Below are 17,844 nucleotides of genomic sequence, written 5' to 3' on the forward strand. Positions count from 1 at the left end.
CAGCCACCCTGCCTCTTCCATAGGGCGGGGCGAGTCACTCGGGCGTCCGGCCTCGGGGATGACCGAGACGGGTGGCCTCCGGACGGCCTAGAGGGGCCGTGGAAGCACTCTCGCTTCCGGATCGACTGTTAGCGTGTTCCAAGTGGACGAGCGTGGGTGTCAGCGAGTTCTCCGTTTCAGGTCCGCTAGATGCCGGCTTCCTCGCTGCGCTGGTTGCTGGCCAGCGCCCCTTCCCCTGAACTCGGCCCCATGGAGGCCCGCCCCACCCTGATCCGGAGTCCAGGCTTTTGGGCCTTGCAGAAGCCATCCGAGGTGGCTGCGCGGTTTCCTGGGGCCCGGACCCAGCTCCTTCCCACAGCGACGTGATCCTCTTTTCTCTCCTAAAGAGATTGGCTTGACTGCCTCCCATGCCCGGTACTGACGTTTCTGATGGTTGGGGTCGCCTGCTTCCTGGGATGGAATGTTCAGATCCCGGTTGGGTCTGTGGTCAGCATCACCACTGGGACACTGAGTATCTTATTCACCTCTGTTCTTTCTCTCCAGAGGCACCTTCTTTGGGGGTCATTGCCATGGCTCCCGTAAGCATTCTATGAAACTCTCCGTTTGTACAGAACCAGCACTATAGAGACAGGGTTCTTGGGTCCTTCAGTCCCCCCGTGTGAATGACATTTATTCAGGACAGCTCTTTGGGCTGAGAAAGGCAATGGAAGATAGTCCTGAGGGACCAGGCAGACCAATTTATGATGCACCTTGGGGTGATCAGCATGAGAATTACAAGAGGGCCTCTGACTGACTCCTTCCAGTGCTGGGAATAAGGACACTGGGAGGGCTGTGGGTGATGCTGGACAGGGTCCATCACACTCATGACTCTTCTTCTCTTAGCTTCTAAGGTTCTTGATTTTCCAATCCCAGAAGACAGTGCATGAAGCCAGGGGACATCAGCCATGCTCCAAACAACTTGGCCTCAGGTGAGCTGAGCTTCCTTCCAGTCTTTTTTTTATTCAGGTTTGTTGTTGTTGTTAGGTGCCCTCAAGTTGCTTCTGACTCTTAGTGACCCTGTGTACAACACAACAATACACTGCCTGGTCTCGTGCCATCCTCACAACTGTTGCTGTGTTTGAGCCCATTGTTGCAGCTACTGTGTCAATCCATCTCGTTGAGGGTCTCCTTTTTTTCCACTGACCCTCTACTTTACCAAGCATGATGTCCTTCTCCAGGTACTGGTCATGTTATCAGAAGGACCTTATAACATGTAAAAAGTATATGAGATGAAGTCTCACCATGCTCACTTGTAAGGAGCATTCTGACTGTACTTCTTCCAAGACAGATTTGTTTGTTCTTCTGGAAGTCCATGGTATATTCAGTAGTCTTTTCTAACAGTGTAATTCAAAGGCATCCATTCTTTGGTCTTCCTTATTCATTATCCAGCTTTGCTTTTTAATACTTACAGAGGTCTCTTGCAGCAAATTTGCCCAATGCAACATGTCGTTTGATTTCTTGACTGCTGCTTCCGTGGGCGTTGATTGTGATCCAAGTAAGATGAAATCCTTGATAACTTCAGTATCACATAAGAACACCTAATTTGGCTAGGCGATGGTTCCCCTTTGAGGCTGTCACTGAGGCATGTGGCAGATGTAAATATGTGGTGGGGGAAATGAGAGTTTTGTGTGGAAAGAGTGGTAAGCTTGGAAGTGCAGACAGTGGGGCCTAAGCCAAGAAATTCTCCCTGATTGTGGAAATGTAGATCATTTTCTACAAATGTAAGTCAACTGCTGAGACCAGGGAGATCCTTCATTGAAGAGATTGCCATGCAAATTGTGGATATTTTCCAGAGAAACCAACATTATTCTTTTAATATGCAACAAAATAATTTTAGCACTTTCTAAATGCTAGGTGCATAGTATTGAATAATGCAGACTAGTTTCCTTTTGTTATGGCATAACCGCCGGTTGCAACTGACTCATGGTAACCCCATGTGTGTCACAGCAGTGCTGTGGATCTTCTAGGGTTTTCTCTGGCTGTTTTTTTTTTTTGGAAGTAGATTGCCAGGCCTTTCTTCTGACATACCTTTGAGTGAACTCGAACCTCTTACCTTTAGGTTAGTAGCCGTAAAATGTGTTAATTGTTTGCACTGCTCCTTTAGTGAGATAGAAAGTCTCTAAACAAGTAAGTAATTATTGTTGGTATAAGTGCTAAAGTATAGTGCTTTTTAACGTTTGGTCCACAGACTGGTAACATCAGAATCACCTGGGAGCTGGTTTGAAATGCAAACTCTTGGGCTCCATTCCAGACCCAGTATCAGATCTCTGGGGGTGAGTGGGGTCAGGAATCTGTTGTAACAAGCTCTTCAGGTGATTACCATGCACCTTAAGCTTGAGAAACCCTGAAGAGGTGACCCTCTAAAGGTAAGGTTTAGGAAGCCCCTCATCAAGGTAGTAATGTGTGAGTTGAGAGCTCAAGGATGAAATGGAATCAGTTGCGGGAATAACTGGGGAGCTTAAAGAAGAGCTTTCAAGAGAGAAGGACAGCAAATGCAGAGGCCCTGAAGCAGGGGAAGAAAGCTGGTGTACTCTAGAAGCAAGAAGGAGTCAGAGAGAGTGGTTCAAGGTGAGGCTGGAGAAACAGGCAAGGGTCTTGTAGGTTGTAGTGAAGATTTTGGCTTCTCTTCTGGGTTCAGAGGGGAGGTGCTGAAGAGTTTTAAGCAGTGGGGAGGGGGACATGGCTGGATTTCTACTGTATATTAAAGAGGTTTCTCCAGCTCCTTAGTGGCAGTTGGTTGTGGAAGAGTGTGAGATAGGAGAATGTGGCAGTTCAGGTAAGAGATTAAATATTGTCACTTTAAGGTATGGATTAATTTCCCCTTCTGTCTCTCATTTTTTTTTTTTTAATTCCTCAGCTCTTGAGACTGTGTTGGCATCTCCTGTCTGGAGGGGAGATAGGAGGGTAGAGAGGGTTAGAAGCTGGCAAAATTGTCACGAAAGGAGAGACTGGAAGGGCTGACTCATTAGGGGGAGAGTAAGTGGGAATATGGAGTAAGGTGTATATAAGCTTATATGTGACAGACTGACTTGTAACCGTTCACTTAAAGCTCAATAAAAATTATTAAAAAAAAAAAATTCCTCAGCTCATCTTTCACACCTACCCTTTCAGTTGACTTTAAATGATTCTCTCACTCGTGCATAAATCTCATGAATTTTTTGGGGGACAGGAATGGATTTTATTGAATTCATAGGTAAATTTGGAGATATTTGACTTTTTTTTACAACTTGGCCCTTCCCATTCAGAAACACTTTAGGTTCCAGTTTATTCAGTTCTTCTTTTATGTACTTTAATAAGCATTTAGTTGTTTGTTTTTTTTCATCTTTGTCTTGCATATTTCCTCTTAGGCCTTTTCTTAGCTATTTTTTATACGAATGGCATCTTATTTTCTCTCCTTATATTTTCCAATAGTTTATCGGTGATATTTACAAAAGCTAGTAATTTTGGTTTACTTTTCCTCTAACTAGCTGCCGTAATGCGTTATTTTTTCAGCTGTAATAATTTTCAGTTTATTCTCTTGGCTGTCTCTAGGTAGCTAGTTATTTCCTCTGCAAGCAAAGATATTTACATTCATTCCTTTTCTGTATGTATGGTCCTTTCTTGTCTTTTCTAGAAAGTGGAACCTCAGCTCATGGTAAGTATCCTCTAGCATTTCACTGTGAAGGTGGCGTTTGCTTTGGGTTCTTACCTTCTTCCTAAGTTTAAAGAATTTCATTTATTGTCAAACCATTATTGAAGTTAACTCTTTCAACAAAATAAGACCCTTGCCTTATGGGCTTACATTCCAGTGGGGGAATATAGACAGTTAATACGTCAGATACTGAAAAAGACTGGAGAAAGATAAAACAAGGGGAAGGACATAGGACCATTCACAAGGAGAAAAAAAAAATATACCTATAACCCAACTGCTATAATAGAGCAAGTTTTTTTCCTTTAATAGTAGGCATTTTTTAGGCCTCTTGAAACCTGAGGCTATCTGACTACAGACAGGGATACAGCTTGGAGAGGAAGAGACTGATGGTGCTAGCCTGGGAGGAGAACATTTTGATGTGCCATTTAAAGTAGAGGTGAATTGGCCTTACCTGTGAGTCTGGTCGCTGTCCTTAGCAGCCCTTAATGCCTTGTTGAAGCAGTGATTACTCACAGGACAGCATAGCAGGCAGGGAGGTTCAGTCTGATGTTTGGATTTTTGGCTCAGACTCTTTTGGGGGCACTTTGAACTGCTTCAAGGAGCCCTGGTGGCACAGTGGTTAAAGTCCTCATTTGCTAAATGAAAGGTTGACGGTTCGAACCCACCAGCCACCCTGCAGGAGAAAGATGCGGCAGTCTGCTTCCGTAAAGATTACAGCCTTAGAAACCTGTAGGGGTGCTGTGAGTCAGAATAGACTCTACAGCAGGAGTTGGACTACTTCACTGCCCAATTTAAATGCCACCTCTTCATCTGAGGAATGTCTGAACTTCTTTTTCTTTCAGTGCCTCCTTTAGAACTGAGTTTCCTGTTTGCTTTTGTTTTAAAAAAAAAACAAAAACCCTCACAAGGACCTGAGTATAGAGCCAGTAGAGCTGCTGTGAGTGGTGTGAGTTGCCAGAATTTATCCTTGGTGTACATATCTTCCCTGCCTCCTCCAAGAGCTGCTCCTCTCTCTTGTGCTGAATCCAGTGCACAGGCTGCCTTAGGGGCAGCCTGGGAGGCAAAATGTGGCATACAAGATAGGGTGCTTAGCTGTAGCTCCTGTTGGTAGGCATTTTCATTTTCAGCGGGTGAAAAGAAGAAGGCTGACTGTATAGGTTGGTGAGAACCTGCTGGGAGGTGGAATCATCTGTGAGAACTTCATCCCTGGTCTGTGCCATCCCTGGAGCGTGTGGCGATATTGACAACAGAAGCAGAGAAGGTAGCCAGTGGACACTCTTAGGCCTCATAGAAGGCTCAGAGGCTCCCACAGTGGTGTGTGTACCTTTGAAATAGCTGACCCTGGGATCTAAGTTTGGGGAGGGGACCAGTGTAGTCTGACTGGAGTGTGGTAAAGATGGATTGACTGGTAATTTTTAGGAGTTGGGGAGTTTGAGAAGCTATTGTCCAGAAAGGGTCAGCAAGAGACAGGAAGGGCCACATAAACCAGAGACTCCATTAGCTTGAGACCAGAAGAAGTAGATGGTGCCTGGCTACCACCGGTGACCACTCTGACGGGGAACACAACAGAGAGTCCCTGGCAGAGCAGGAGAAAAGTGGGGTGCTGTGCAGAACTCAAATTCTAGTGAAAAGACCAGACTTAATGGTTTGACCGAGACTGGAGGGACCCTGGAAGACATGGCCCCTGGACTCTCTGTTAGCCCAGAACTGAAACCATTGTCAAAGCCAACTCTTCAGATAAAGATTAGACTGGACTGTAAGACATAAAATGATATTCGTGAAGAGAGTGCTTCTTAGCTCAAGGAGATACACGAGACTAAATGGGCAGCTCCTGTCTGGAGGCGAGATGAGAAGGCACGAAGGGACAGGAGCTGGTTGAATGGACATGGGAAATCCAGGGTGGAGAGGAGGAGTGTGTTGTCACATTATCGGGAGAGCAACTAGGGTCATATAACAATGTGTGTATAAATTTTTGTACGAGAAACTAACTTGAATTGTAAACTTTCACTTAAAGCACAATAAAAACCCCCCAAAAGAATACAGAAACAAACAGACAGAAACAAAGAGGGGTCAGCATTAGGTTATGATGGGCCTCAGAGGTTGGCCATGTTTTTGGAGAAGTTCATGAGCTCAATGTTGAAGGCAGCTAGGTGAGTGGAAAAAGCCCAGATATGTTGTTTGACAGATCTGGGTTGAAATCCCAGCCCTGCCACTTTCTGGCTTGGTGATCTTGGGCAAGGTAATGAATCTTTCTGAACTTCAGTTCCATCATTTGAAAAATGGGAATAATAATTCCAGCTTCATGTGTATGTTGTAAAGATTAAACGAAATACAGGATTTGAAAATAGCCACCTAACAGCCTAGTGCATAGGGGCCAGTCAACAAGTGTTAGTTCCTTTTACTCTTGGGAAGGTGGAGCTGGCCCCAGGGATTGGCAGAGAGGGGCACACCTGGGGCATAGGGTAGCCTTGGCAGATGGCCTGGGACTCAGAAGGTTAGGGAGTGGATCTGTGCACAGGGCCAGGGTACTGGCAGCCTGTCCTTGTAGACAGATTGTTGTGTATTGAATTGTCCCCTCAAAAAAATATGTGTCAACTTGGCTAGGCCATGATTCCCAGTATTATGTGGTTGTCCACCATTTTGTCATCTGATGTGATTTTCCTGTGTATTGTAAATCCTATCTCTATGATGTTAATGAGGTGGGATTAGCAGCAGTTATGTTAACAAGGCAGGACTCAATCTACAAGATTAGGTTGTGTCTTAATTCAGTCTCTTTTGAGATATGAAAGAGAAGTGAGCAGAGAGACACCAAGAAACAACAGCCACCAAGAAACAAGAGCCAGGAGAATAGCACGTCCTTTGGACCCGGGATCTCTGTGCTGAGAAGCTTCTCTACTCGGGAAGATTGATGACAAGGACCTTTCTTCCGGAACCAACAGAGAGAGAAAACCTTCCTCTGGAGCTGGCACACTGAATTTGGACTTCTAGCCTATTAGGCTGTGAGAGAATAAATTTCTGGTTGTTAAAACCATCCACTTGTGATATTTCTGATCTAGCGGTACTAGGAGACTAAGAGAGCATTAGATAACTAAGACGGTAGATGGTTCGGAGAAGAGGCCAGCACACGGAAGCTGCACATTTGCTGCAAGAGAGAGCCTACGTCCTGATAGGGCAGGAGGTAGAAAAAGGAAGGGTTGTGTAAAATGCTCGGAATATTTCTGAGGAATGGATTCTCTGTACATAGTGGAAGGTGTGAGGGAGAATGACAGAGAAGCTGGGTGAAGGGGACGAATGGGGCTGTGCGGGCATGCTTTGGATCAGTGGAGACAAGGTGAGTGGCAGTTGTTGGCAGTGGTTGGTTTTTAAGAAAATAAGGTGACTGGATTATGGAGTACATGTGGGTAGTAGATCCTAAAGGGACAGATTGATGGAGTCAGGAACATAGGCATTGATGCAGCTACTAGGCTGAGAGTAGCAGGTGCAAGGCTGTATGCCTGGGGTGACAGTATTGGGGTCCCAGAGGTATACACACTGAAAGTGGGAACACTGGCTAAGGACTGACCCCTCACAGGGGTGCTGGGAGGCCCTCCTCACCTGTATAAACCTTCCATGGGGCTCAGGGCCATAAACCCTGGTAGATCCATCCCTTCCCTGAACTTCAGGCCCCTCCTTCAGGGCTTGAGCAGAATTCTGTTGTTTCAGGAGCTGGTGACCTTCAAGGACGTGGCCGTGTACTTCACTCAGAGTCAATGGGCCAGCCTGGACCCTGCACAGAGGGCGCTGTACAGGGAGGTGATGCTAGAGAATTATGCAAATGCAGCTTCCCTGGGTAAGACATCTCTCTCAATGGTCCTTTGTGATAGTTTGACTTCTTCAGTGTTTTGGAATTTTTAGTGGTGCTTAGGTTTGATGACTGCAGAGAGTTCTGCAATCACCAGCTTCAGGGTGTTGGATGAGGAGGAAGTACCCTGGTTCCTTTGGTTTTGAAAACAGACTTCCCTACCCCTCAGGGAAGGGTGGTATTCTGGGCCCTGAGAGAAAGGATTCTTCTGGTTCCACGGGTGAGCCCTTTATTCTTCCATCCTTCCAGTTTTCTGGAGATGTTGGCCTTTGGCCATGTGGAGAAGTTTCTTGGGATATCAGTACATACATCCTTCCCGAGGGAGTTTCCTTTATTCAAGGGAGTTTCCTTTATTCTAAATCCTGCCCAGATTGCAGAGTTCTTCCCAGGGAGAATCACTGTCTGCCTGGCTTCACCTTGGAGTAGTTTGGACACCTTTTAGAACCCTTTGATAGCTCACTTGGTCTCCTGAGCATTCCTTTTCTCTCCCCAACCAGCCCTTTGGAGGGCAGGCTGAGGAAGGTCTCAGAAACAAATCTGGATGTCTTTCCTCAACTTGTCTTTTTTTTTTTTTTTTCCTTCCTGAAGTAGCATTTCCATTCCCCAAACCTATTCTGATCTCCCAGCTGGAGAGAGGGGAAGCACCATTGGGCCCGGATCCCTGGGAAGCAGAGGTTTTGAGAGACATCTGTCCAGGTGAGTAAGAGAACCTACCTGTTTTGTTTCCTGTTTTGCCTTTCCAGCTTAACACGTAGGAAGCATTTCTTCCACTGTAGGGAACAAAGCCCGGTCTTCTATGAGACAGTGCCTTGTGCTGTCTCTGGCTCTCACTGAGTGCCAGTCCCCAGCTCTGGGACCAGTCCCTAGGAGTGCATGGCCCATGCTGTCTACTCATCTAAGGGCCTCCTCCCACTCAGAGGAGCAGCTGCCAGAACCCCTTTTCTTTTCTCACTTACCAGTGGAAAAACTTAATTTTAGACCAGTTTTCGTTGCTAGTAAGTGGGGCTTCAGCCATACTTCAAGACAGGTATGCCTCTGTGGGTCACATGGATTTGTTTGTGTCACAGCTGAGGTTTTGGTCTTCGGCAGAGGAAAGAATGGCTTTAACTTGCCTTTTTGGTATTGAAATCACCTAAAAGTCACATCTGCTGTACCTTTGGGTCTACATTGTATTTGTCACATATGGAACTGTAGCAGAAAAGGCAAGGAACATTCCCCCACCAGCACCCCCAGTGTGTGCACGCGCGCGCGCGCTCACACACACACACGGCCTAAAATTTCCCTGAAAGATTTGGTTATTGGGTTTTCTTTTCTTTCGGAAGCAAAGTTTTCAAGCTTCTGCATGCTGTGGTTGTATAAATAGTGGTTCCTTCCGCTGTAATGCTGCAGTAGCCTGCGGTTCTTCAGTCCAGCTTCTGTACCAGCTGACTTTCTGAAAGGAATCATCTTTTATCCCAGAATATTATGTAGGATATTTAAAAATAGAATTATTAGGACATTATTTAGAATTTGGGTGGTTTTCCAGGTTACAGTGGGACTTTAGGATCTGTTTTTTCTAGTTTGTGTTTCCCAGCCTGCTGGCCCTCTTATAAGGCTGGAACTGCTCATCCACGCTCCCCCATCTCACTGATCCCTTTTTCTTTTCCTATTTTGGGTCTCTCTTCTTTTTTTAAAAATTCTTTTCCATTTCTTGCTGATCCTTCTTATCTATCCCATTCTTTTCTCTCTTTTTCCCCCTCATATTTCTTTTCTTCCCATTCTTGAGGTTCTCATTCTTCTCACTTCACCCACCTTGGTTCACTTCCCAGCCTTCCTTGTAGGCGGCACTTCTTGGCCATTTCCTGGTCTGGTTCCAGTGTCTTCACTTTCCAGTTGTATGCCATTATTTTGTCTCTCTCATCCTCCTTTATGGATATTTGTAGCCATTTAATTGATATATTTAAAAAAATCACAACCTACGAGCAAAAATTAAGGCCACTGGATCCTGTTTTTCTTGTAGTTGAGTAACTAAGAACATTTGTGGTTTCTTTGGTCAGATGGTGAGTCCTGGATCAAGAATAAAGAGCCAGCTATAAAGCAGGAAGTCTCTGAAGAAACAGAGTTGCACCGAATGCCAGTAGGAAGACTCCTCAGAAATGTTTCTCAGCACTGTGATTTTAAAAACAAGGCAACAAAGCAAACTTTCAGTCCAAATCCAAATCTGATACTTCGAGGTGGAATGAAGTTCTACCAATGTAAAGTATGTGGGAAAATCTTCAGATATAACTCAAAACTGATTCGACATCAGATGAGTCATACTGGGGAAAAGCCCTTCAAATGTAAGGAATGTGGCAAAGCTTTCAAGTCCAGCTATGACTGTATTGTGCATGAGAAAAATCACACCGGAGAAGGGCCTTATGAATGTAAGGAATGTGGCAAAGGTTTAAGTTCCAACACAGCCTTGACTCAACACCAAAGGATCCACACTGGCGAGAAACCCTATGAATGTAAGGAGTGTGGGAAAGCTTTCCGTAGGAGTGCGGCGTATCTTCAGCATCAGAGATTACACACTGGGGAGAAACTCTATAAATGTAAGGAATGTTGGAAAGCTTTTGGGTGTCGGTCACTTTTTATCGTCCATCAGAGAATTCACACTGGGGAGAAGCCCTACCAATGTAAGGAGTGCGGCAAGGCATTCACTCAGAAAATAGCCTCTATTCAGCACCAGAGGGTTCACACCGGGGAGAAGCCTTATGAATGTAAGGCGTGTGGGAAAGCCTTCAAATGGTATGGAAGCTTTGTGCAGCATCAGAAATTGCACTCCGTGGAGAAGAAGCCTGTCAAGAAGCTTGGGCCATCCCTGGGCGGTCCCCAGTGTCCCTCTTCAGCCTTGTCTCCTGTTCCTCTGCAGGGTTCATGCTCTGCTCCAGCTGTGGCTGTGCCTTCACTCACTTTTCCACATGCTGTGCTCATTCCTACCTCGGGGCCTTTGTTCGTGCTGCTGCCCACATCTGGAATACCTTCATCACCTGTCCAAATAGTGCGTGTCTTCCAAGGTCTTGCTCCTACCGTGAAACCTTCCCCAATTATTCTGACCCCTACTTCTCACCCGTCATGAACTTTGCTTTGGCACTCCTGTGGCTCCATGCCCAGCAAGTCTCCAACCCAATCTGAGTTTCATTTGTATTTTTTTTTTCTCTTTATATGTATTACAACTGTTTTAGCATAAACACCATTGTAATCTGTATACATTTAAAGACTACTTATCTAATATACTCTCTCTGCTGGGTAGAATATGGAAATACTTGACTTTTGCATCAGTCTCTTTTAGGTTTGAACAGCGGTGGCCATTTATGCATTGTGGGAATGCTAGTGTTAGAAGCGCTGGGAGGACACGTTGAATCTTAAGAAAGTTTGGGAAAGAAGGCATCCTTGTATGAGGCCACTGTTGTTAGCAAAAAGCAGCCTGGGAGAACAGGAGATCTGTGGGACCTGTGGGAGTAGAGAGCCAAATGAGCTTCCAGCAATGGACTTCAGAAGTTAATACACGTTGCTTAGTAGACCAGTGGCTAGGTGGTATAGCACAACTGAAGTCGTGTTGCCCTTGGCATGAATCATTGAGGATCCCGTACATCTATGCAATGGTCACGTGAAGTAACTGGTTAAAAAAATATGTATGCATTGACAGCAATGATATCAATCATTTACAAAATTGATAGCAATCACGTTCAGTCATGACTTTTAACATGAAGGAGTTAACGTATTTTTACGCCAATAATGCATGCCTTCTATGTTTGTTTAGCAGCCTCCCCCTGGGCACCGTTACAGGCGCTGTCATGCCAGTCCTCTTCCACATGTTGCTTTAAAAAAATTAGGATAGCACGTACTTATGAAAATACCTCGTGGAGGGGAGGGTGCATTGGCAAACAAATGTAGAAGGCGTGCATTATTTGCATAAAAACGTGGTATTTTTTCCTTTAGTTTTGTTCTTGTTACCAAGATGTCTCCAATGTTTGTTTCCTAAGTAAATATACACAAAGGCATTCATGTTTGTTGTATCTGACATGTAAATTTTTCTTGGTGAGCATTCTGGTTTTCTCTTTGCAAGCATTGCCTTCTGTTCAGATAGCGTGACTTGTAAAATACGAACTTGGTGAATTACTAAAGAAATAGGAGGACCAATGTAAGGTCAATGTCGGAGAAGTCTGAATAAGCCTTCACAAATTGTTTTTAGAAATAAAGGGGGCTGTACAATGAGTGGGTCAGGGTCGAGTCTTATTTTGTGGGTGAGTGAAGTGGAATTTTGTGTTGCTCTTGGTATTGACCTTGATGAGGATCCTTTACAACTATGCAAAAACCATGTGAAGTAAGTACTGCAAAAAAAAGTGAATAATGCATTGTTAGCATTAATGTAAACTTAAGTCCTTAAACATTGATGGAAGAGGCCATACATTTTTTCCTTTGTGTTGCTTTCGCAATCTAGATGTTTTTCCATAGCCGCGAACAGAAACATCTTTAAGTTAGTGGCTCTTGGAGCCTTAGTAGCACAGTGATTAAGCTCTCAGCTGTTAACCAAAAGGTTGCTGATTAGAACTCACTCAGCCACTCTGTGGGAGGAAGACCTGGCAGTCTGCTTCTGTAAAGATTACAGCCAAGAAAAGTCCTATGGGGCAGTTCTGCTCTGTCATATGTGGTCGCTATGAGTCGAAATCGACTTGACGACACCCAGAACAACAGCAACAAACTTTACCATGTATCTGAATTACCTGGTGTGCTTATAAAAACAGTAGTTTTCTTGCCTGACTTCCAGAAATTCTGATTTTTCGATATCTGTGGTGATGCCCACATCTTATGGTGTGAACAAAAAAATGCCTAGGCACTGTTTGGAGGCATACATTGATAAAGGTGTAGGAAGGAGTGCCTTATCTCCCAGTGGACCTTCATGAGGCAGATCTCTAAAAGTAGTTTGAGTGACGTCAGTGTGGAGGAGTGAAATATGGCTTGTGGGGAAAAGAAGAAAGGAACAAAGGAATCTGATGTGGCCTACAAAGAGTTCTTGAGATCTCCACTACAAGGAGGCTGGTAGGGGTTGACATGGGTTACTTTTTTCTGTTTGTTTGCTTTGTTGACTGAAGTACTAAGGGGATTTTTTTTCTTATTATAGAAGTAATACACTTCAAAATCGTTCCTGGATTAAAGATAACACAAAATGGATGCTAGAGATGATATAGAACTGAACAACATGAAGAACAGAAAACATCAAAGTCTATGGGATGTGGAAAAAAGTGGAACTCAAAGCAATGTGTACAGTCTTAGATGCATTCTTTAGAAAATGAGTTTGAAAGCTTGAATTCAGGAGGCTGGGAGTGGTAGGTGGGGCCGAGAAGTAAAAAATTAACTGAAAACTAAAAAGCAAACAAACGGACCGAACACAAACAAGCAAACAAAAACCTAAAACTTAGCAGAAATAAGTAAGGTACAAAACATGTTTTTTATACAGATGGTGGTTGAAGTATGTGTTAGCTTTTACATCCTCCTGAAACTCTACTGAAATGGTTAAAGAGGGTAGGAATAAAAAGGCATAGCCTCACAAGGGGAAAGAAAATTAGATGCCATTTTGGAAGCTGGATAGTGATAAAAGAGTTGTAGGTTTTAGCAGATCTGAAAGGCGAATCCTAAGTCACATTGGGGGAAATTGAGAAGCTATCCTATGTGGCAGAATTTTCCAGAAGGCTTAGGAATTGAGTATTCGGGTACCTCTGGAAGTGGGGGATCCTTGTGGGCTAAGAACTGGAGGCCTGGCTAAAAGTCTTAAAGAAGCACATAGATTCTCAGGTCATCTCCCCCATTCCTCCGCTCCTTAGGGATTTAAAACAGGAATTCTGAAGAACAGGGATACCACACTGACTGTTAAGTCCTCCCCGACTCTAGCCTTCTGGCAGCCTCTAGCCAGAATGCTACCACTTTAGTTTACCTTCTAGACTAAAAATAAGAACTTTCTCCGGGGAATCTGATCAACTTGAGAGGAAAGACCAAAGATACTGACATCTCAGATTCCCCAGTGAAATGACCCAGCTAGATCGCTCTCTAGAGAAGCCTTACCTATGCACAAAAGAGCTTCCAGTTGGCTTTTAAATATTCCATTCTTTAAACAAATAGCCAAGGATATGAAAGAGGCCAAAACAAGCAAAACAAAAAACAACCAAGGCCATTTAAAGAAAATGGACTATGCAAGAAAACAATATCCTAAGATTAGAGAAGGTGTTTGTATCTATTAAACAATAAAATGCTATACAAAAGGAAATTTCAGAGAACAAAAAAAACTGAAAAGGAAAACTTGGTATCAGCAATGAGACACTCAATTGGAAAACAGAGTCTAGGGAATAACCCAGAAAGTAAAACAAAAAGGTGAAAGGAGCAAAAAGAAGCCAAATATGAGTGGTCCAACCATTAAATAGGCGTTAAAGAGAGAAGAATAGAGAAATTGGAGAGGAAGAAATCATTGAAGTGATCTAAGGTAGGGCTCCATGCCTTCGCCGGGAGTGTTAGGAGGAAGCCTCACTACTCTAAGACTGCTGCTCCTTGGCCTCCATGTTCCTCCTACTGGCAGGAATGAATGGGGGAACTCCAGACCCCTTCCTCTCCCTAGCACTCTCCCTCCCCAGCCTTGCCACCATCATGGTGTGAGACTATCGGGACAGTCTCAGCATACACTTTGTGTTTATCTCGGTCACCACAAATTTAATCCCCTAAGGTTCTGCACATTGCCCTTTTCTCTCCTCATTGCTCTCTCTCCCCAACTCCTGAAAACCTTTCATTCTGCACTCTGAAACTGAAGTCATTGGTGGCAAAATTCCCTGTGTCGTCTCCGAACGTGGCCTTTACTTTTCATCAGAGTCTGCATATTCCCTGAGGTTAGTGCTTCCGCATTGCTGTCTCAGACGAGGGCGGTTTTTCTTCCACACCCCTAATATCAGTGATCCTGGATCTTTGTTCCTCTTTGCCAGTTCCATTCTCTGCCCCCTCCTCTTTTCTGAAAACTTCCATCCTTGAATCTAAAGCCGTTACCTGACCTCTGGGTCACACCCTCTCATTCCTCCAAGATTTTGGCTCCTGGCCCAACATTGCTGTCTTCAGCATTATTCTCGGTGATTTCAATGGACAATCCTTCCAATACTGGACTCTCTCATTTCTCATTTTTATCCTCCATTTTACATCAACCACTCCCTTAAGATACCCCTTGTTACTCCAAAACCTTTACCCCTCCATAATCTCCGCACTTTAAATACCTTGTGCTACTAACTTTCCAATTTATTCCCTCCAGGATCCTGCTTCCAATCCTTCAAGTTCATTGTTCCTCTTACTTTCCCACTGTCCCTCACTCCCCTTGTACCTGTCCTTAACTTCCTTCCTGCCTGTCTTTTCCAATTTACCAGTGTAAATCCTATGACGAATTACAGTAATTCCTTTTCAAGCTTCCTTAACTCCCTGGCCTATCTCTTGCTTTGTCATGCCTAGTTGGAAAAACCCCCGTTCTGACTAAAGGTAATTCTGTCTTCTCTGTGCCTGCACTCTTGTTGCTGAAAGTAATCAGGTAAAAAGGCGCCGTGGTGCTGAATAGTCTAAATTTAAATTCATGACCACTAACTTCAAGCAGACCCTCAGTGCTTCCTGCCAGTCGTACTACATTTGTGGAGCCCATTTATTTCCCCGCTTTTATAGGCAACTCCTTTACACCTTCCTCTTTGTAAGTCACCACCACCACCTCCTCAGTCTTCACTCTCAGCCGATGGTTGTGTTGTTGCCCTCTGTCGAGAGAACAGCAAACCCCAGAGAATGGCTGCAGCTTCAGCCCGGGTGCCATAGTGAGGACACATGTGAGCTGAGTCAGCTCCACCAGAGCTGTGCCCACCTCACGGCCTTCAGGTACAGTGGGCAAGAAGCGATAGTTGTGTAAGCTGAAATGTTTGTGGTTGTTGCTACAGCAAAAGCTGACTAATACAGTCAGCAAATCTTACTATATTTTAAATATATACCAAAATCTGAATGCTTCTCACTATAGCCATCATTACTCCTATGAACCAAACGACCATAATCTCTTTCCCAAATTACTTCAATAGCCTCTTTTAACTGGTTTGCTTACTTCGTACAGTTTTTTTTTTCAACGAAGCTGCCAAAATGATCAATTTCATAAAAATAAAAGCCAGATCTTGCATCTCTTTGCTCAACGTTCTCCAATGATTTCCCATCTCAGATAAAAGCCAAAGTACTTACAATGACCCACAGGCTCCCGCGTGATCTAGACCTCTGCTATTTCTTGGCTCTGAGCCCCCACTTTCCCCACTTACTCATCTTGCTGCAGCCACACTGGCTTTGCTGTTCCTCGAAAACACCAGGCATACCTCTCCTTGCAGCCTTTGCACTTGCTGCTTTCTCTGCCTGAGACACTCTTCCACCACGTCAGTTACCTAGTACTGCCCTAATTAAAGATACCACAAGTGGGTGGCTGTAAAGAATAGAAATTTATTTTCTCACAGTTAGGGAGGCTAGAAGTCCAAATTTAGGGCCTTAGCTGTAGGAGGTCTTTTCTTTGTCCCTTTCAACTTCTAGTAGCTACTGGCAATCCTGGACTGGTAGATGCATCTGTCTCTGTTGACTGTCTGCATCTCTTTGGCTCTTTTTATAAGATGCCATTCAGAAGTGATTAGGTTTAGGATCCACCCTATTCTGGTATGACTTCATTAACACAACAAAAGAAAACCGACAATTCCAAACAGGGTCATATTCACAGGTACGCTAGTTAGGAGTTTAACATAATTTGGGGGGAGACATAAAATTTTTTTTTTTTTTATAATCCATAACACCCCAGATGTCTACACTCCCTCACATCTTTCAGTCATAGCTCAAATGTCACCTTAGTGAGGCCTCCTCTGACCACTCTATTACACACTATATAAACTGCTTTTAAAAAATTTGTTTTGCCCACTAGGACTCTCTCTAAGGGCAAGGAGTTTTATCTTTCATTCCCTGCTATATTTGCAATATCTACAACAATGCCTGGCACATAAGAGGTCTCAGTACATATTTGTTGAATAAATGTTACCCAAAGCAGGCCCTGCTCAGTGTGGCTCCTCATCAATAAAGACACACTGAGGTAAAGGAGTAAGAGCTTTTACTGCAAGTGTGCAGGCCAGGAGCAAGGAGGTGCATACCTCAAATCAAGTTCCCCAAACAAAGGGAGGCAGAACCTTTTTATACTGTCCTTTATAAGGAAGTACATACAAACATTATGGACTACATAGGTTATCATGGCACCCAGCCACGGTAAGAGAAGTTGCTTTTTTGTTGTTGTTGTTTTTTTGGCATGTAGGCTAGTTAACTGGGTTTGACTGGTTTGAGCCATACTTAGCGCTTTGAGGACAATGGACAGGCAGGGGCAGGTTCCGCTTGGTCTGAGCAGCTCCTGACTGAGCTACACCCAACTCTATCACTTAAGGCTTTGTTTGACAATGGCTAAGCAGCTACTGGAAACCCTGGTGGCATAGTGATTAAGTGCTATGGCTGCTAACTAAAAGGTCAGCAGTTTGAATCCGCCAGGCACTCCTTGAAAACTCTATGGGGCAGTTCTACTCTGCCCTATAGGGTCGCTATGAGCCGGAATCAACTCGACGGTAGCGGGTTTCGGGTAAGCAGTTACTGGCTGCTTTGGCGATCGTAAATGTATGAGTTTTCAGGTTGAAAAGGTCCACCAAACAGCCCGTACAAATAGACCCATACCAAGACACTTGGTGAAATTCCAAAAATGGTGCAAAAAAAATTTGAAAAGCTTCCAGAAGGGAGAGTGGGAAGCTGGTTTTATATAAAAGGTGAAAGATCAAAATGGCCTTGACCTCAACAGCAATATGGTTAATCAGAAGACGTGGAGCAGCACTTAAAAAAATTTGAAGGAAAGCTATCTCCAACTTAGAATTCTATCCAAACCATCAATTAATAGTGAGGGTGGGATAAGGACATTTTCAGAGATGCGTATTCTCAAGAGAGGCAACACAGCACATTGACTAAGAGCCTAGTCTATGGCCCCAGACTGCCTGTGTGTAGATATTGTCTGTCACCTACTTTATTTGTGACTTTGGCTAAGTTACGTCTGTGCCTTAGCTCCTTATCAGTAATATAATAATATCTTCTTCAGGTTTGTTAGAATTAAGTGAGTTAATATCTAATGTTTATTAATAATTTGTTAATATTTGTAAAGTGCTTAGAACAGTGCCTGGTAAATAGTAAAGACTTTATAAATATTTGGTAAATGAAGAAATAAAATGATAGTGTGTTGGGGGTCCCCAAGACCATCCTTAGG

The 17,844-nt window shown here is 44.0% G+C and overlaps 1 protein-coding gene across 5 annotated transcripts; it reads left to right on the forward strand.

Moving 5' to 3' along the window:
• Positions 1-32: 32 nt before the first annotated feature.
• ZNF621 (zinc finger protein 621) lies at positions 33-12,698 on the forward strand. 5 transcript variants are annotated; one of them, XM_049862948.1, is made up of 5 exons: positions 33-414; positions 883-968; positions 7,373-7,499; positions 8,100-8,207; positions 9,548-12,697. In XM_049862948.1, the coding sequence occupies exons 2-5, from the start codon at positions 945-947 to the stop codon at positions 10,606-10,608; spliced, it is 1,320 nt and encodes a 439-aa protein (XP_049718905.1). In that variant the 5' UTR covers positions 33-414; positions 883-944; the 3' UTR covers positions 10,609-12,697. The 5 variants fall into 5 exon arrangements, with proteins under 5 accessions (XP_049718905.1, XP_049718907.1, XP_049718906.1 ...); XM_049862950.1 differs by having other exon boundaries at positions 33-180; positions 544-968; XM_049862949.1 differs by having other exon boundaries at positions 33-180.
• The last annotated feature ends 5,146 nt before the right edge of the window (positions 12,699-17,844 follow it).

The sequence above is a fragment of the Elephas maximus genome, chromosome 20, assembly GCF_024166365.1.
Source record: "Elephas maximus indicus isolate mEleMax1 chromosome 20, mEleMax1 primary haplotype, whole genome shotgun sequence".
In the NCBI taxonomy this organism is placed as follows: domain Eukaryota; kingdom Metazoa; phylum Chordata; class Mammalia; order Proboscidea; family Elephantidae; genus Elephas; species Elephas maximus.

What these genes read in the sequence shown, in the direction of transcription:
- ZNF621 (XM_049862946.1), top strand. Translation starts at nt 7,280, where the DNA reads ATGGGGCTCAGGGCCATAAACCCTGGTAGATCCATCCCTTCCCTGAAC. An exon ending in TGCAAATGCAGCTTCCCTGG is followed by an intron (nt 7,500 to 8,099) that starts GTAAGACATCTC and finishes TCCTTCCTGAAG; the next exon opens with TAGCATTTCCATTCCCCAAA. An exon ending in TTTGAGAGACATCTGTCCAG is followed by an intron (nt 8,208 to 9,547) that starts GTGAGTAAGAGA and finishes TTCTTTGGTCAG; the next exon opens with ATGGTGAGTCCTGGATCAAG.